Source organism: Oryza brachyantha, chromosome 6 (genome assembly GCF_000231095.2).
Source record: "Oryza brachyantha chromosome 6, ObraRS2, whole genome shotgun sequence".
NCBI lineage: Eukaryota > Viridiplantae > Streptophyta > Magnoliopsida > Poales > Poaceae > Oryza > Oryza brachyantha.
The window spans coordinates 14,220,177-14,236,726 of NC_023168.2; the positions used below are offsets into that span (position 1 = coordinate 14,220,177).

General features: G+C 39.7%; 2 protein-coding genes across 2 annotated transcripts; both read right to left on the minus strand.

The window, feature by feature from the left end:
* Positions 1-4,370: 4,370 nt before the first annotated feature.
* LOC102716420 (60S ribosomal protein L11) lies at positions 4,371-6,938 on the minus strand. The gene is made up of 5 exons (XM_006656088.3): positions 6,834-6,938; positions 6,606-6,713; positions 5,758-5,800; positions 5,465-5,660; positions 4,371-4,730 (listed from the first exon to the last, which is right to left on the minus strand). Exons 1-5 carry the CDS (start codon positions 6,834-6,836, stop codon positions 4,532-4,534), a joined length of 549 nt encoding a protein of 182 aa, XP_006656151.2. The 5' UTR covers positions 6,837-6,938; the 3' UTR covers positions 4,371-4,531.
* Positions 6,939-15,128: 8,190 nt separating this feature from the next.
* LOC121054761 lies at positions 15,129-16,299 on the minus strand. The gene has a single exon (XM_040525374.1). It carries the CDS (start codon positions 16,245-16,247, stop codon positions 15,426-15,428), a length of 822 nt encoding a protein of 273 aa, XP_040381308.1. The 5' UTR covers positions 16,248-16,299; the 3' UTR covers positions 15,129-15,425.
* Between the last annotated feature and the right edge of the window lie 251 nt (positions 16,300-16,550).

The following is a 16,550-nucleotide window of genomic DNA, read 5'->3' on the forward strand; positions in this document are numbered from 1 at the left end:
GTGCCAACTAGTAGAAAATGATTAATTTTTCCTTTTTCCAGCTTGGTTTCTTTTATGAGAAAAAGTCATGGTCAACTATATTGGTCACTTGACCGACGTGGCGGTGTTTAACTGGCTAGGAAATGTCTACAAGATTGTATCTTCCCATTCGTTCCTATAGGTCGCCCAAAAGGCCTTATTGGCATTTTTCAAACTTCATTAATTAATTATCCCTAACTAGTCAGAAACCCGTGCATACGATTGAGTTACTTTATTTATTCATGTTACTGCACATGCTTTATAGAAATATGAACTTCGTTTATAAAATACTTTAAAAAAAACATTTGACTTTAATAGTACTTTGAAGCTTGCAAAGTAACCTTACAAAATTATAAATATGATTATCGGTTTAAAATGAAAAGAATAAATTTCAGATAACTGTAGTTCTTTTATGAAACTGTCAATTTACAACAACAGCGTTTGAATTTATAAAAATACTGCAAATCTGTATGAAGCACCTAGTTACAGAAAAATTGGGTCTACGTGTCATACAAGAATGTGCTTGGAGGGGCGGGAACAGTGAGGCAGTTTGTACTGTAGCTAGCAATGTCAAGTAAGGAGAATATGTCGATGCACACGAGTGCGAAACAATAAGGGCATGCACAATGCTCTCCAACGTAGCGAGTGGATCAAGCCCGCCACGTCAGACCAAGCTCACTAGCTCAGCATGGACCGTGCCATCATAGGGGTGCACGCATCTTGTAGAGGAGATGATGGCTTCGTCAGAAAGTGAGAGAGAGGAGAGAGAAGCCAGGGAATTGAAAGGAAGAGAGAGCATAGACGCCAACGCCACCCGTTGATGCCGAGGTCGGTCACCGCCACCGTCCATGACCCGTCGCCGCTGAGCTCCGCCCGGATTCATGACCCGTCACCACCCACGATGCGTCGTTGCCCGGATCTGCCGTCCCCGATGCACCGCCGCCTGGATCCAGTCCCCAACAATCCGCCACCCACCCGCAGCCCAGATCGGCTGCCGCCCCCGACGCATTGCCGACCGGGAGAGAGATGAGAGAGCTCGCGAGAGGGGAGAGGGGAGGGAGAGAGAGTATAGGGAGAAAGAAAAAAATGTGGAACGCACCTGGAGCACTCTGTATTATGGGGTGTGTGGTTTTTATTTTTAAAGGTATGGCTTGTATATGGCAATCCCTAGGTATGGCTATGACTCATCAGCCGGGGGGTTCGCACTGTACTTATATGCAATTTCCATTGTGCGTAAATGTCCCTCGTATTGCCTGGCTCCCGGGAATGTGTCTTGCAACTTGGAAAGGCTAAAATGCGAATGACAACGTTTGTATTCTCTTGATCTAAATTGTTTCTTGGTTTTTACGTGCATCGATCCATTTTAAATTATAACAGTGTATTTTTATAAAAGTTTCTATATGAAAATTTATTATATCATCTTTGTAGAGTATATTTCGATTTTATAATACTCTCTTTGTTTTACGATGTAAGACTTTCTAACATTACGTAGATTCATATAGATGTTAACGAATCTAGATACATATATAATTAAATTATATATATTCATCAATGAATAAATTTAGACAAGACTAAAAGTCTTACAATATGAAACGAAGAAACGGAGGTAGTAGTTAAATTTTATTGTTTGTACTGTTAGATAGCTATAAAAATAATTAATCTTTCATAAAAAAACATAATGATGCGTTCTTTTGGTTGATGAAAAATTATGTGAGTTTTTATAGATATTTAATATTATAAAGAATGAAATTAGGTGCCATAAAAAGAAAATCTACACTACAATGGTGAGAAAAAATATTTTTTAAAAAAAATACACCGTATAAAGTGACCCATGAATAATGTGGTCCAAAACAACACATGCAGCCAACGTTGCATGATGATGTGGCTAGCTGTTGGTCCTGCACAAGCATAATCTACTGTATATGATATGGGGCACAATTTCAGTTCTGATAATTTTGAATATAGTTGTAGCTACTGAAATGCACTGATAATGTTATAGCAAATTGATAGTTTAGTCCTAAAAATTGTAATTTTATGTAATTTACTCAAACAAAAATTTATGGTTTCAAAAGTAAGAATAAATAAATACAGACTATACTATCATGGACTCTTAATGTTAGTTTTGCCTTGATTAAATCATTCCAAAATTTGGAATTAATACAAGTAAAGTTGTCTTTGGTTCGGATTATAAATTATATTTTTCTTCATCAATAATTATGAAATTCAAAATTATAAAAGTATTGTGCTGTAAACTTGTAACAATCTTGGTGTATAATTCCAAATTTTGAAATTAATAAGTACTGAATTTTAATAGTTTTGGTTTCTCAATTTAGTTTCACCATATTGAATAATTAGTGAATATGAATGTGTTTACCGGCTATTAATTTATATCTGATTAATTTAATTCAAAATGAGCATTAATTTAGCAAGCTGCTGCTGATGTAGACTCTTATATTACTCTAATGAACTATGGTTCAATCTCATTTATACATATTGCTAGATTTATTCCATATTTCTCTAGAAAAATGTGGAACCTTTCTCCAAGTGCATATATGTATGGATACATAAAAAGAACTTTACTGCGTGCACAATCTGTGTATACTAATTACATTAATTAGGCACTCTGATAAAGTTTCCATGTTGGTCAGAGAAATAAGAGCAAATATAGCCATATATATAAACGGGAGTTAACCATCATCGATAGATAAGACCATGGATTGAGCGTTCGATCGATCAGGAGGTATGGTGTTAATTAATTTGAACAAAGAAAACAAATCTTTAAGAGATATTGGAGAAAGTTAAGTACATATTTATGAAAAAACACGTCGACATCCGAAACGCGACTTGGTACACAATGGAGCAATACTTTCTTTTTTTACATACAAACTTTGATGTGATTTTGTTTTAGTTTTTGTATGTGGACATGGACGATTGGGCCTTGTTTCCCCGCCTCTTTTAATCAAAAGATACACAATATCCTCCTGCGTATTCTCAACTAGAAAGAAAGAAGAGAGAAAAAAAAGCCAGTCTAAATAGATGGCTGGTGCCTATCTCTGTCTGGATTAGTCTCCATTTGTCACCGTCAGCTCACCTGGAATCCATCTGGCACATAGTCGAGCACGGTTTTTAGAGTTGAAGGTGAAACTACGACCGTTAAAACGACCTCAGTTACTGTTAACATCAACAGCGTTCAAGCCTTGGATCAAAACATGAGAAACTTGGCACTGCCAGTGGGCAGCCATGGCCTATGGTTACTTGGCTTCTTTGAACTTTTTACAAATGGCGGCTAAGCTAAGGGTTTGTTTAGTTCGTAAAAATGTTTAGGTTGGATGTCACATCAGATGTTTCATCGGATGTCAGAAGATTATTTCGGTGACAAATTAAAAAAACTATTTACATAGAGTGTCAGGAAACCACAAGACGATTTTTTAAGACTAATGAATCTGTTATTATCATATATAAGTTACCGTGACAGTTATATCTAATCATGGACTAGTTAGGCTCAAAAAATTCGTCTCACAAATTCCTTCCTTCTAAACTATATAATTATTTTTTTTAATTATATTTAATGTTCTATACATGTCTAAAGATTCGATATGACGGGTTTTTGGAACTAAATTGGGCCTAATTAGACACAAGCACAAGGAAGCTAATTAAACGTGCATGGAACCGTAGCATGCTCGTACGCAAATGGCTGCACAAAAGATCGGCGAGTCGTTGGAATACAGTTTGGAGCAAGGACTAACCGCCATGAAAGGAATACATAGCAGCCTCCTAAAAGTCAAATAACCTGCTTGTACTTGTACTGATCCATCAATGTTTTGTGAAAACGCACGCAAATAGACCAATTATGCTTCTGTGACAGCATCTCCTGCTGTTGAAATCTCCAGGAATCGTATTGAGCCACACAAAATCTCATCATCCCATACGTGCATATGGTGTCAGCTTCATCCAACCCTGAAGATAAACACCCCATCTTTTCACTTATACTTTTACTTATAATCCAAAATTTAAAAATTTTCAATCATAAAATTAAAGTTAATTTTGTTTTTTTTCATTAAAATTTATTTTTCAGCCTTGATTTTTAGAATGCTAAAAATACATATATATAAAATTTTTATTCAGAAATTATTTCGTTTGTATATATGTCATTTAGCTTTTTTCATAAAAAAGCAATCAATCACCCCGAGCCTTCGCATGCCTACAAAGGCCGGCCGATCGATTGGACTCCCACGCAACTTCAAATGGGTTTATTCTGAATATATGATATCTTCGAACAGCCAAAAGGTCAAGATAGCAATGGAGATCAAAGGATCATATCTCAACGTTCAACATGCAATGTGATGTGGGTATGAAAGGGGCGGCCTGATATCAGATTTTTCAAGCAAGGTGTAACAAGTTCCCAAGTGCAAAATTCACTCAAACAAAATGACTTGGCAAAATAATGTAGTCCGTCATTGCATTACATGATCAAAACATGCAGTGACTGAACCTAAACCTATCTCATTAGGTCTTACGATGTATTAGCCTGGGCCTTGTTGAGGATAACACCTTCATACTTGACCTGGAACCACTTCATGGCATCCTCCTTAGTCACCCGGTGCTGAATGCCAACACGAGACTTGCATCTGCGACGGCGAGCAACGCGGTATCCAGCACGCTCAAGGACAACATAGAAGTCCATACCATAAATACCTGTTGATGGATCGTACCTGCACAAGAAAGCACATATTTCAGCTTATGCCATACAAAGAAAATGGAAAGAAGACATGGAAATACCACTTGGCAGTGCCCTATGTTCAAGGTACAAAGGTCAATTATCGGTATGGATTCATAATATGAAATGTAACCATGCCTTGCTTACAATGCACTATCAAGACAAGGAGCGTGTGGTGAAGAATATAAGAAAAGACAAGATATTATGATAAAGAGTGAGTATATCAAATCTTTTCTATATTTTTTTAAAAAGTAGTGGTTAACAACATGATAACATGCTCATCTCGTTCTGGTCAAAACCATGGTATGGTAGTCAAGACTCAAGTTGTACCCAGTCAAGAAAAAAATTATCACAGGCCAACCATTGTTTTTATGAGAAACACTTGCAACATTCATCTGTTGATGTGACAATGTCAGCAGAATGCCCAGTGTGAACAATAGTCATGATGGAAATATAATTGTAAATGAGAACATTTCAGGCCTCAGAATAACATGTAGTTAAGAAAGAGATAAAACTGCCATTCTGCTCAGTCAAGAAAGAAAGAATTTATAGCAAACCAGCAGTTGTATTTATGTAAGGACCATGTATACAAAAGGAAACATATGATGATGATTACAGAAGTCCTATAATGCCTATCAAAAACATTAAAGTTAGAGTATGCCCAATGTTGTACCTCCATTATTTCAGTAAATTACAATCAGTTATGGATTACACATATTGAAAACTTACTTGATGCCAAGATCAATGTGTTCCTGGATTCCGAAACCAAAGCACCCTGTTTCACTGAAGTTTCTCCTCAGAAGTTCATATTCCTTCACCTTCAGTCCACTTTCAAGAAGCTGCATTGCTTTTTCACCCCTAACAGTTACGTAGCATGCAATCTTCTCATTACGCCTGATACCGAATGAGCGAACAGTGTATCTGGCTGAAGAAAGTGCAAAACAAAAAATAATGTCAAAAGCAAGAATCTTATAGTTGTCATGAACAAGACAAAAAAAAACTGGCAGAAAAGGAATGTCTACCCTTTGAGAACACTGGTGACTGTCCACTCAGTTGCTCCAAGACCTGAGTGTATGAAAAAAATATTGAATGATATATTGGATGATGCTAGCTTAAATTAACAGTACAGCACTTAACAATAGCGAAAAATATCTAAACATTGTGACGTGTCATTCATTCTTGATCTTTCAGCATATGCAACTAAATACACTGATTCACAATAAGACTGGTATGGCCAGGATAAATGCAAACCATGATTCACAATATACGGAAAAGAATACAGTCATTAAAAATAAACTATTTTCCTTTTTCCACAAAAACTTGAAAGGGCGCAAACAATTAGTAATCAGCCTTTAGTTCCATTTACACTAACATAGCAATGTCATTGTCTAACAAATTTTATAAAACAGCAATCTAAATCAGCTGACTTTGAATTCTCGTTCTACGGTCAAAAGAATCAACAAGTTATCCTGAGACTATAAGGCAGACGTCAAGAACTTATCTGAAGTCTGAACATTGAAATGCTGACGACAAAGCAGCTAAGCAAATAGCTGATGTCTTGCTTGATTGGCAATTAGGAAAAAGAACAGCATTCTAATATTACACTTCCGGTTCTCAAAATAATAATATTACACTGCCCTCGCCGCAATTTCAACCTTACACGGTTGCGCCAACAACGATGCTTACAATCATAAACGCTAAGGCATACCGAGTTCACATGGTCATCTCAAATCAACAAAATGAGATGTCAGACCACGTAACAAATGCATCATCCTCTAACCAAGCAAAGCTCAGTTGCTAATCAAGCGTCTACCCACCCCCCACCCTAAGCACCGATGATATGTAAAAATGGAGAATGGGCCGAACGAACTTTGGAGGCACGGGTGAGGCGATCTCCGCTCTCCCCGACGGAGATGTTGAGCACCAGCTTCTGCACCTTGATCTCCCTCATCGGGTTGGACTGCTTCTTCTCCGACGCCTGCGAGACAGCACACGCACGCGTGCAGTGCAGTGCAGAGGGTTAGCCTCATGTGGACCAACAGGGACAGGGAACCTTCAGGGAGGAGGTGACGAGAGGAGGAGCGGAGGGTGTCCTTACCATGGCGGATGGCTGACGTCGCGGCGGCGAGGGGCGGCGCGGCGCGGCGCGGCGGGAGGGGAGGAGTAGCGGTGGGGAGGGCGGCGGCGGGGGGGTTAAATGAGGGAAACCCTAGAACGGATGGGGGAGCACGATGGGTCTACATGGGCCGTATCTTCCACGAGGCCCATTGAGCGAGCGTTCGGCCTAATATAGTCAAACGTTGGCCGTGACTTCCTCAAATGGAATCCCATATTAAATGATTGCGATGGGCTTAAACTTCGGTGTCAGTTTGGCAGGCCAGAGAGACAGATGGAGTACCTGAGTAATGGGCCGCCTAATGTTGAGCAAGTTAGGGGAAAAAGTGTATTTTCCGTCACTCAACTATGGCAGGAATCTGATTTCTCTCCCTCTGGCTGTAATATCACCTACTCCCTCCATTTCATATTGTAAGATATTTTGGATTTGTTCGGATTCATCCATATATCAATGTATATATTTTCTATATGTGTCTAGATACATTGACACACGTACGAATCGAGACAAAGCTAGAAAGCCTTATAATATAGAACGGAGGGAATATATTTCTTTTAACTATTAAATCTGGATGACTTTGTCTCGTCGAGCGGTTTTGAAAGTGGTTTTATCCTTATATTATTATAGTTTGTACCAAAAATAAAAATAGAACCACTTTAGAAGGTTATTTGCTTAAATGCCTCAAGTGATAGAGTACATAGATTCATACTTCAGGTGGTTAAGTGGACCAATCTCAATATTCACAAGATTAAGTAGCCTTTTTACAGACTGATTTTTTATTGGGTTTTCCTCTCATATACTTGACGGTGTTTGAAGAAGTGAGAATGAATATCCATATTGTTATCTGAAGTTTGTTTCGGTATAGAGTCAATTTGGTCCTTGACTTTGCAAATCGGTCGAATAAGTCTTTAAAATTTACCATTAGACTTAACATAATCCTTTGACCCACGAAAGTGTCATGTAGGTGTGCCACGTCATCCTTGAATGCAAGTGCAGTAATTAAATGACCATTATACTGTTATGACCATAGTAAAAATTGAAATAAATCATAACAAGTCGCTTATAAAACTATTATGCATGTACTGGAACTGGAGCATTCATTTATCTTATCTTGCATGTACTCTATCTAATAATATATCATCTCTTTCTTGTCAGCAAAACGTGCATGCAAGCAAAAATTAAACACGACACTACAAAAGTTGAGATACAAACGCTACAATCTACACAAAATTATCAAAGTTCTCGAACAAATAATGAATTAACTCACGATACGTGTCTAGTACTCTTTGTGTTATGATTTTTATTATTCAATTTTTCCTATTTCTTTTACCGTGGTATATACAGTATAAGGGACAATGTTAAACTCAAAAAGTTATTGTAAAATTCCCAATAGGAAATTACAAAAATACCACTAGAACTGTTATTCTAGTGGTATGCTTGCAATTTAGAAAAAATCAATGACAAATTTACAAAAACCCTAAAGTATAATATTTATTTAATGTGAATGTGAGGATGATCCGAAGATGTGGTACACTCACGTGGTACTTTCGGTGGGTCCAAGGACTATGTGAAGTCAAATGGTAAATTTCGAAAACTTTTTTTGGCCAATTTAAATCATCAAGAACTAAATTGACCTGTAGAGAAACTTGAGGGACTCAATTGACTATTCATTCCTGCATCTTTACATGTGTTGATACTCACATAGACCGGAATACTCCTTTATACTCATATCAAGGTTTGTCACATTTATTGATAGGTTAATTTCTCATTTTCTTTTGTAGCAACGATGCCACTTATAAGCCTTGGTTTCCAAGAAAAAAAACACGAGTATAAATTCCATTCCTCTCTCACTCTTTTTTTTAAAAAAATAGAAATTCATAAGTTGACTTTTATGCTCCCTTGACTTCAAGCTATCCTTGGAAAAGAAAATGACACAACTAACAAGGTCTTCTTAATTTACTCACAAGCTCTCGTGACAGTCTCTCTAGAAGCAAAATATAATGCTCGTGCAGTCACGTATACTCGGTATCTAAAAAACTACATACATTCACATAGACATAGACAGGAGGAGGGGACTTTTCGAAAGTATATGCTCCACAGGCCACAGCCACATAGCACGGACTCCCTCCGTTTTATATCGGAAGATGTTTGAATTTTTTTACAATGTTTGATCATTTGTCTTATTTAAAAAATATAAAAATATTATTTATTTTTTTGACTTGCTTTATGATCAAATGATATGAAAATATCATTTAATATCCACGTCATTTTCCACCATGGCATGCACATCTCACCAAGTTGTCCACGATGGCACGTTGGAACCTCAGCTGGCGTGTCACGCAACTTCCAAGTACCTTCGAGGCACCAAAAACTGTTTCGGAGCGAGGTCCAAATCACCTCAAGCAATCATCTATAACAACTTGAAGCTTCTTTCTAACGGAGGAATTACAGAGAAATTTCATAGGAAATGCGTCAACTCCAGGAAATTTCAGGGTGTTCCAGAGAGCCTCCAATCATGCATGAAATGCCATGAGGTTATCTTTTGGCTTTGTAATAGAAAAGACAAAACGAAGTATTTATAAATAAAAAATAATTTATAAAAAAACCTTTATATATGAGATTTGTTTCAGTCCAACAAAAAATAATAAAAAATACCTCAAGGTATCGGTACCTCATGGTACCAAATCATTTCTGATCGTTGGATCTAATAGTGCACATCTTACTCAAATATATATATATATATATATATATATATGATAAGACTAATATGTGCACCTCCCTTAGTACAAGCTATTCTACACCCCCTCTCTTCCAAGACCTCCCAAGGCTCATCTCACCTCCCACCCTTGTCTCAAGGCCCAAAAACCACCCCCACCTTGTTTAAAGGCTGGTCAAAGAGTTAATCCCGTGGGACAACCCCTTTATAGGCTTCCCTCATGTCTATCTAAGCTCACCTCTCGTCTCAGGAATTGTGCAGTAACACGACGATAAAAATACAGTAACGCGACGACTAATTTATAGTAACAACGTCGAAAACATACCCATGAGAGATCTACTTTTTTAGAACAATTTTTTAAAACAATATGGTACAAAAGTTCTTTAAAAATAATATATGAGGTGAGAGATAAAGTTGTTTAAAGTTCAAAATCTTAAGAAATATCTATATGTGCAGTGATAATGTGTCTCCTATATAGTAATAGCGTTATGTTCCTATAAAATATATTTATTGTTACTGCAATACAGTAACATCATGATAGATGTGCAGTAAAATCGTAATATACGTACAGTAACAAGTGTGTTGCACAGTTGCAGTAACGTCGTAATAGAAATACAGTAACATCACGATAGAAGTACAGTAACATCATGACTTCATATCGTTGTTACAGTACAACTAATGCATGTATCTCATGTGTTTTATATTGTATTTCCAATCTTTAGAGAGCAATATCTTATGTGTTTTATATTCACCACATTGGTTAAAAAATATGATTTAGAAAACTAGAACTGTCATGACTATATTTTAACGTTGTTACTGCATTCTATAAGGCATGTTACTATATTTTTGCTTCGTGTTACTGTACTTTTCAGATAGACGGGAGTTGGCAAATATGGGGTGTGGAGGAAGGTCAAATGACGGGTTTGACCGATGGAGAGTGCTTTGACTAGGCTAAAAGAAGGGTTTTAGGCCTTTCGAAGGGGGTGGAAGAGGGTTTGGGCCTTATGAGAGAGGGGAGCATAGAATAGCTTATTCTAATGGGTGCACATATTAGTTTTGCTATATATATATATATATATATATATATATATATATATATATATATATAATATTAGATGTGTAGCTGCTCCCTGCACGTCCATAATAAAAAATATTTTCATAATTGTTTCTGCTCCCACCCAACAGAAAGTATAGACACTATTAAATCTCATGTGAATGATACAACTACATATATGGAGTTTGTACTTTCTGTTGGAAGAGAGAAGAAATATATATAGAGGTGTTTCTGCACCTTAGATGTAAAGAGAGTAGCTACACCTGGCAGTAGGATAGATGCTTTATATATTTATATATATATATATATATATATTCTCTTAACTATCTGAAAGCAAATGCTGGATAATAATTAATTTAAGGTTGGAAATTTAAATCTTGGTTTAAAAGTATAGACATAAGCATGACAAAAACATGAGAGTGCTATTTTCTTAAAATTTGAATGTTGATCAGCCGACCTAATTTCTCTGACATGGATCCACGTCTCACGCACGGCTGTAAAAACCAAATCGGCCGGCTAAGAAATAATGGAGCTGATTGAGCGGACCCTGCAGGGTCCTAAACAATGCTGCATTAATTACGCCATCAAACCAATTATATTTAGCTTCTCTGTCAAATTGTAGTGGGGATCACGCTTCAAATAATTAACTGAATTAATCGGCCACATGGAAACTTAAAAAAAAAACTGAGGGGAGCAGATAGATAGCAAAAGGAGACAGCTCAACTGGTCGCATCCAACTCCATGCTGATAAGGCAGATCGAGGGTGGCATCTCTCTGCATGTTTCAGGGCCACAAAAACGAGAATAATATCCTGCATTTCATTTCCTTTTCCTTGCTTTGCTTTGGCATCATTGAGCCGATGTGTTTTTTATGCTGTGCAGGTCAGCAAGTTAGGTGCACTACAGCGTCCCAGACATCCCATCGGACCAGTAAACATCGTTATTTCGATCATCGACCATACCATGTGGCTTGTGGTTTTACTCTGCGGCAAACTTTCGTTTTGGCCAAGAAATTAATGTCTACAGACTGGTATTATACACCGTCGGACCTACAATAAGTGTAACTTTAGGATTTAATTTTTCTCCCGTAAAAAATATTCTCTGTTTTTTAATTTGACGTCATCGACTCTCTGTGTATATTTAATTATTTTTTTATTAAAATATATAAATGTTAATTATTTTGTTATAATTTATTTTATTACTAAATGAACTTTATGTGTAATTTATAATTTTGCATATTTGCGCAAAAAATTTGAATCAGATGAATATCAAATATAACAACGACAAATAAAAAAAATAGAGGGAGCAGAAGGCAATGGCTCCAAATAACAAGGGGGAAGGGCGATATATTAGGTTTTAGTTGTTAGGGTTAGAAAAGAGGTGAGGAATTTATATGCACGACGAAGAAAATATTAATTAGATGACATGCAAATATGAAATTTTTAAAAGATTTAAAATGATAAACAAACACCTTGGTCGCTATATTAAAATGTGACGGCAATATTAATGCCTACTGCCAAAGTCTCGTGAGACTCGGGAATAGGTGGTGGCAACAGGTATACCTATTAGGGCCCGTTCGTTTTGCGTTAGATAAGTTATCTTGTTCGTATCATTTTCCATGTGGACATTTTCCGAATTGCTAAACGGTGTATTTTTTTGAAAAAAATTTCTATAGGAAAGTTGCTTTAAAAAATCAAATTAATCTATTTTATATTTTTTATAATTAATAATTAATTAATCATATACTAGTCTATTATTACGTTTTCTGCGCCAGATAACTAACCTTCTTTTCCTCATTGCCGAACACAGCCTAGGTATTAGAAGAACATTCCTATCCCCGATTGAATATAATTGTCCCATTGTTAACACCAGATTTTAGCAAATCGTCCCTATGGGTTAATCTGTGATTAAAGACCGAATCAGACAGGAAACAGGGCAATCGGATAGAAGACCAGGCGGAATACGACTCGGAATCAGCCGATGGAGTATGGATCGGATAAGAAATAGAGTCCGATTGGGCCTAGAATGTTACAGATAGATTCGGGAATAATCAGAGTCCGTGTAATTTAATTTTATCTGTTAATTAGAGTTAGTTTGGATTTTTTCTTCATCTCTAAGGTTGTTAGAGTCCGATCGGGACTTGTGTGTTAGAGATAGAATCTATCTAGGAGTTTATTATTTCTTTTTATCTATTAGAAGTTGTATGTCATGTCCAACATAGCCTAGCCTCAACCCGAGGGTATAAATATGTATGTCCGGCGTCATTGTTTTTATCTACACATCAATTAGATCAACTTCTTTCGGCGCATCGCCACCCTCTTGTCCGAGGTTTTCAATTTCGGCGGAACTTGGCACCTGAGGCAGGGCTACATCGCTTCGATCTCCGGCGAAGGGGTAAGTCCATCGTTCCGCCGGGCCACGGTAATCATTTGGCTAGATTAGAACTGTCTCGGTTCAGTCTGATCTTCTAATCTAGTTGTGCGATTACTAGTTATCGTATCAGTTTCAACTTAGATCAGTTTCATGTTTTGAGTTGATCTAGTCGACCACTTTGGGCGATCTACGTGGGTTTGATATTTGCTGTTTGACATATTCAATCTAGTACTGCCTCGGATAGGTCCAATCTAGTAGATTGCGTTTGTCCGATGGTTTATATCAGATCGATGTATTTTGTTCATTGTTTTATCGAAGTACCAGCCGATAAGTTACCAGTCATCGGTTCATTAACTTGTTAGCAATCTAAATCTTTTTAGTATCTATCCTGACATTGCTAGGTTTAATCTTCAACTGTATCGGTTGGGTCCGATCTTCTATGATTATTCTTAGCAATCTGGGCTAGATATTTTATAGATCTTGGTTGTTTGACCACCGTCAATAGCTGATGATTTTTGGTGATCTACATGCTTATCATATTTAAATAATAGAGTAGCCGATTGCCTTACTGCATTATTTTTATACCAATCAGCTAGATTTAGTTAGATCGGCAATCATTTATGTTGTATCGGCTTGTGAGAATCATACGTAAATTGGTTTTAGCCGATCGCAACACATGATTCATCGTTTATTCCAAGTAATTCGTCGGTTTATTTATTAGCCTTATCGATCTTCATGTTTCCTATAATCATATCGTGCTCGACTGCATATTATTTTGGTTAAGTCCAATCTCTGCATATCTAGTTCGATCTGGTTACAGGGCTCATCCGATCGACTAAGATTAATAAGTAACTTGGTAGATCACGTTGGTCTAATATTTAGTTTAACTATATTTCTATCAAGTTTCTAGCCGATCCAGGTTTTTTTACAGCCGATCATTCATCTTATCGGCTAACCATTGCAGCATCAACATCCGATCAGCTGGATTTTTAGTTACCTATCGGCTCAATAGCTGATCGGCTTGTTTTACTATTTATCTTGTCAGTTGCAGAATCAAACTGACTGGCACGCCCGCGCACCTTCTAAGATTTAGGTCATGCACTGAAAAATTAACTCGCAGGCCTTCGTGTGTGACGCGTCAACGTTCATATTTTCACATCCATGATCGTTGGTACATAAAGCCGTTAGAAAATCCTAAAAAATTCGCTTCCTTCAACAAGAAGTCGAACCCAGGAACTTAGGAGCTACTAAGACTCTTATAACCACTAGACTACAGGCCCTTTCACTAATTGTTGGTACTTGTGGTGTTAGGCCAAAATAGTTGTGTTGTGCATCTTGGGGCTCATATTCCTTCGATTACTAAGATAGTCGAGGTTACCTAACGAGTAACGGGATAGGTACCACACGAACGTTTTCATATCCGCTTTACCTAACGTGGATGATATTTTACTGTAAAAAACTTGTGAATATTGCTCATGTCCTATCCTCGTACCCTAAATAGGTCAAATACGCGCAGGTCTCGGTATTGGAGGCCCGCTGCCATCCCTACTCGGCAGGCAGTCTATAACGTATTTGAGCACCTAATGAAAGAATATGCGTTGCGGCGTTGCACTTCACACGTTATAACCGTGCATGAATAGTTTAGGGGCGCGGCTGTCCTCTTATTGAAAAAAGGACAGACAAACAGAGAGAAAGAGAGTATAGTTTAGGACCCCATCAGCACGTGCTAACCACTCTCTGATAAACAAAACATGTGCCTCCCACCGAAACGCACAACAACGGACCGCCCTCCAAGTTCGAATCTTTCGGGATTTGCAAGCTGCATGCATCCGATCGAGGATGGAGCCCTGCATGGAGAATTGGAGATCACACAGAACATTTCGTTTCGTTTTTCTTTTTTCCCCCTGAAAAACCGATCATTTCACTCCACTGAAGCAGCTGGCAAATTCCTAGCAGCAAAAAGCTTCTTCTGTCGGTATACTAATCCGGTTTCGACAGGTCAACCGCCCCCTGATTGTTCCAGACTTCCAGTGCGCGCCGTGATCATGATTTGTGACATCATGGAACGCTTGAATTCAAAGCAAACCCCCACAATGCTTTCTTGGCATTGACACGGAAGCAATGATCAGATCAACCTGTGCATAACACTACACCCAAATCTTCTCTTCATTTCACATCTCCCTTTCTTTTCGTTCGTTGCGAAAAAAAATATGTTTATTTCAAGATTTTCGTATTGATACAAACTTACATTTTGTGATATGAACTAAAAACATGTAACAATTAATTAACTCAAAAAGAAATGCGTACATTTTGTGGTATAAAACTAGAAGCAACTAATTTGTACACACATGATCGCAGAATATTTACACTTGATCATGCATTAGTAATTAATTAATTAACGAGTGCTCGGTCAAAACTGCAAAGAGAGGAGACCTTCACCGGACGGCAGAGGCGACGGTGTGGGCCCAGAGGCGGAGGTGCTGCTTCAGGTCGGCGCCGTCGCCGGCCGGCGGGATCCTCCAGTTGCGTAGCATCGTCCTCACCTCCTCCTCCTCGTCGTCCCACGCCTCTGACAAGTATGGCCGCCTTGGGGCTGAGGATGAGGCGGTGCCGGCCGGAGCAGAGCTGGTCCGGCGAGTAGATTCCACCTCGGCGGACGCCGCCGCTGCGGCCGTAGCGGTTTTGGTGTCGTCTTCGTCCGAGCGACGCCGCCGGAGGCCCGGCACGATGGACGCGAGCTCGGCGTCGACGTCGTCCTCGGAGAAGGTGAACCCGAGGTCCTGTAGCCCCTTCACCTCCTCGAACTCCAGCTCCGACATGCTCCGCCCCCGCCTCTGCCGCCGCCTCCCGGGCCGCCGCATCGCCGGCCTCCTCCGCTCCAGCAGCGGCTGCGGCTGCGGCTGCGGCTGGGGCGCGGGCAGCCCGTCCTTCCCGGACAGTATCGTCTCGAGCCTGGCCCGGTGGCCGTCGGGGATCCTGAGCGGCTCGAGCGCCCCGAACGCCGCCGCCGTCGCCTCGTGGCTCCGCGTCCGCCGGTGCCGGAGCATCCCCGACGGAGACCTCTTCACCTCTCTCCCCTCCTCCTCCTCCCGCCGCGGCTCCACCGGCGGAGAAGAAGCCACAGGCGGCGCGACCGCATCGGCTTGAGCTGCAGCCGCACAGGGGGGAGGAGAGAGGAGCACGAGGCGGCGGAACCAGCACGCGTCGTACAGCGAGAGGACCTCCGCCGCCGCCGCCGCATCGCGCGGCCGCTCCATTCGGGCAAGCGAGCGAGAGAGAGAGAGAGGCTTCGGTGGCGGCGGGAAGGGTTGGTTGCGTGGATGGAGTTGGCGCGGCGGCGGTGGCGGCTTATATACAGCCCCAGTGTGTCGTTCGTCGGGTCGGGGCGCCGTCACACGGCAAGACATTTTCGTACACGGGGAAAACGGGGTCAGCGACTCAGCGTGCAGCGAAAGCTTCCGCCCCGCCCCCGCGGCCCGCGTCTCTGCAGGTGGGACCGGGTCGTCTCTTCGGTACGGGTATGTACTATGTACTTCGACTTGTATTATACGGCTCTGTAT

Bases quoted from the DNA above. Each gene is read 5' to 3' on its own strand.
- LOC121054761 (XM_040525374.1), bottom strand. From the start codon at position 16,247: ATGGAGCGGCCGCGCGATGCGGCGGCGGCGGCGGAGGTCCTCTCGCTG.
- LOC102716420 (XM_006656088.3), bottom strand. The intron at 5,801-6,605 runs GTTCGTTCGGCC...TCATACACTCAG, and splicing joins GCCTCACCCGTGCCTCCAAA to GTCTTGGAGCAACTGAGTGG. The intron at 5,661-5,757 runs GTAGACATTCCT...CACTTTCTTCAG, and splicing joins GTCACCAGTGTTCTCAAAGG to CCAGATACACTGTTCGCTCA.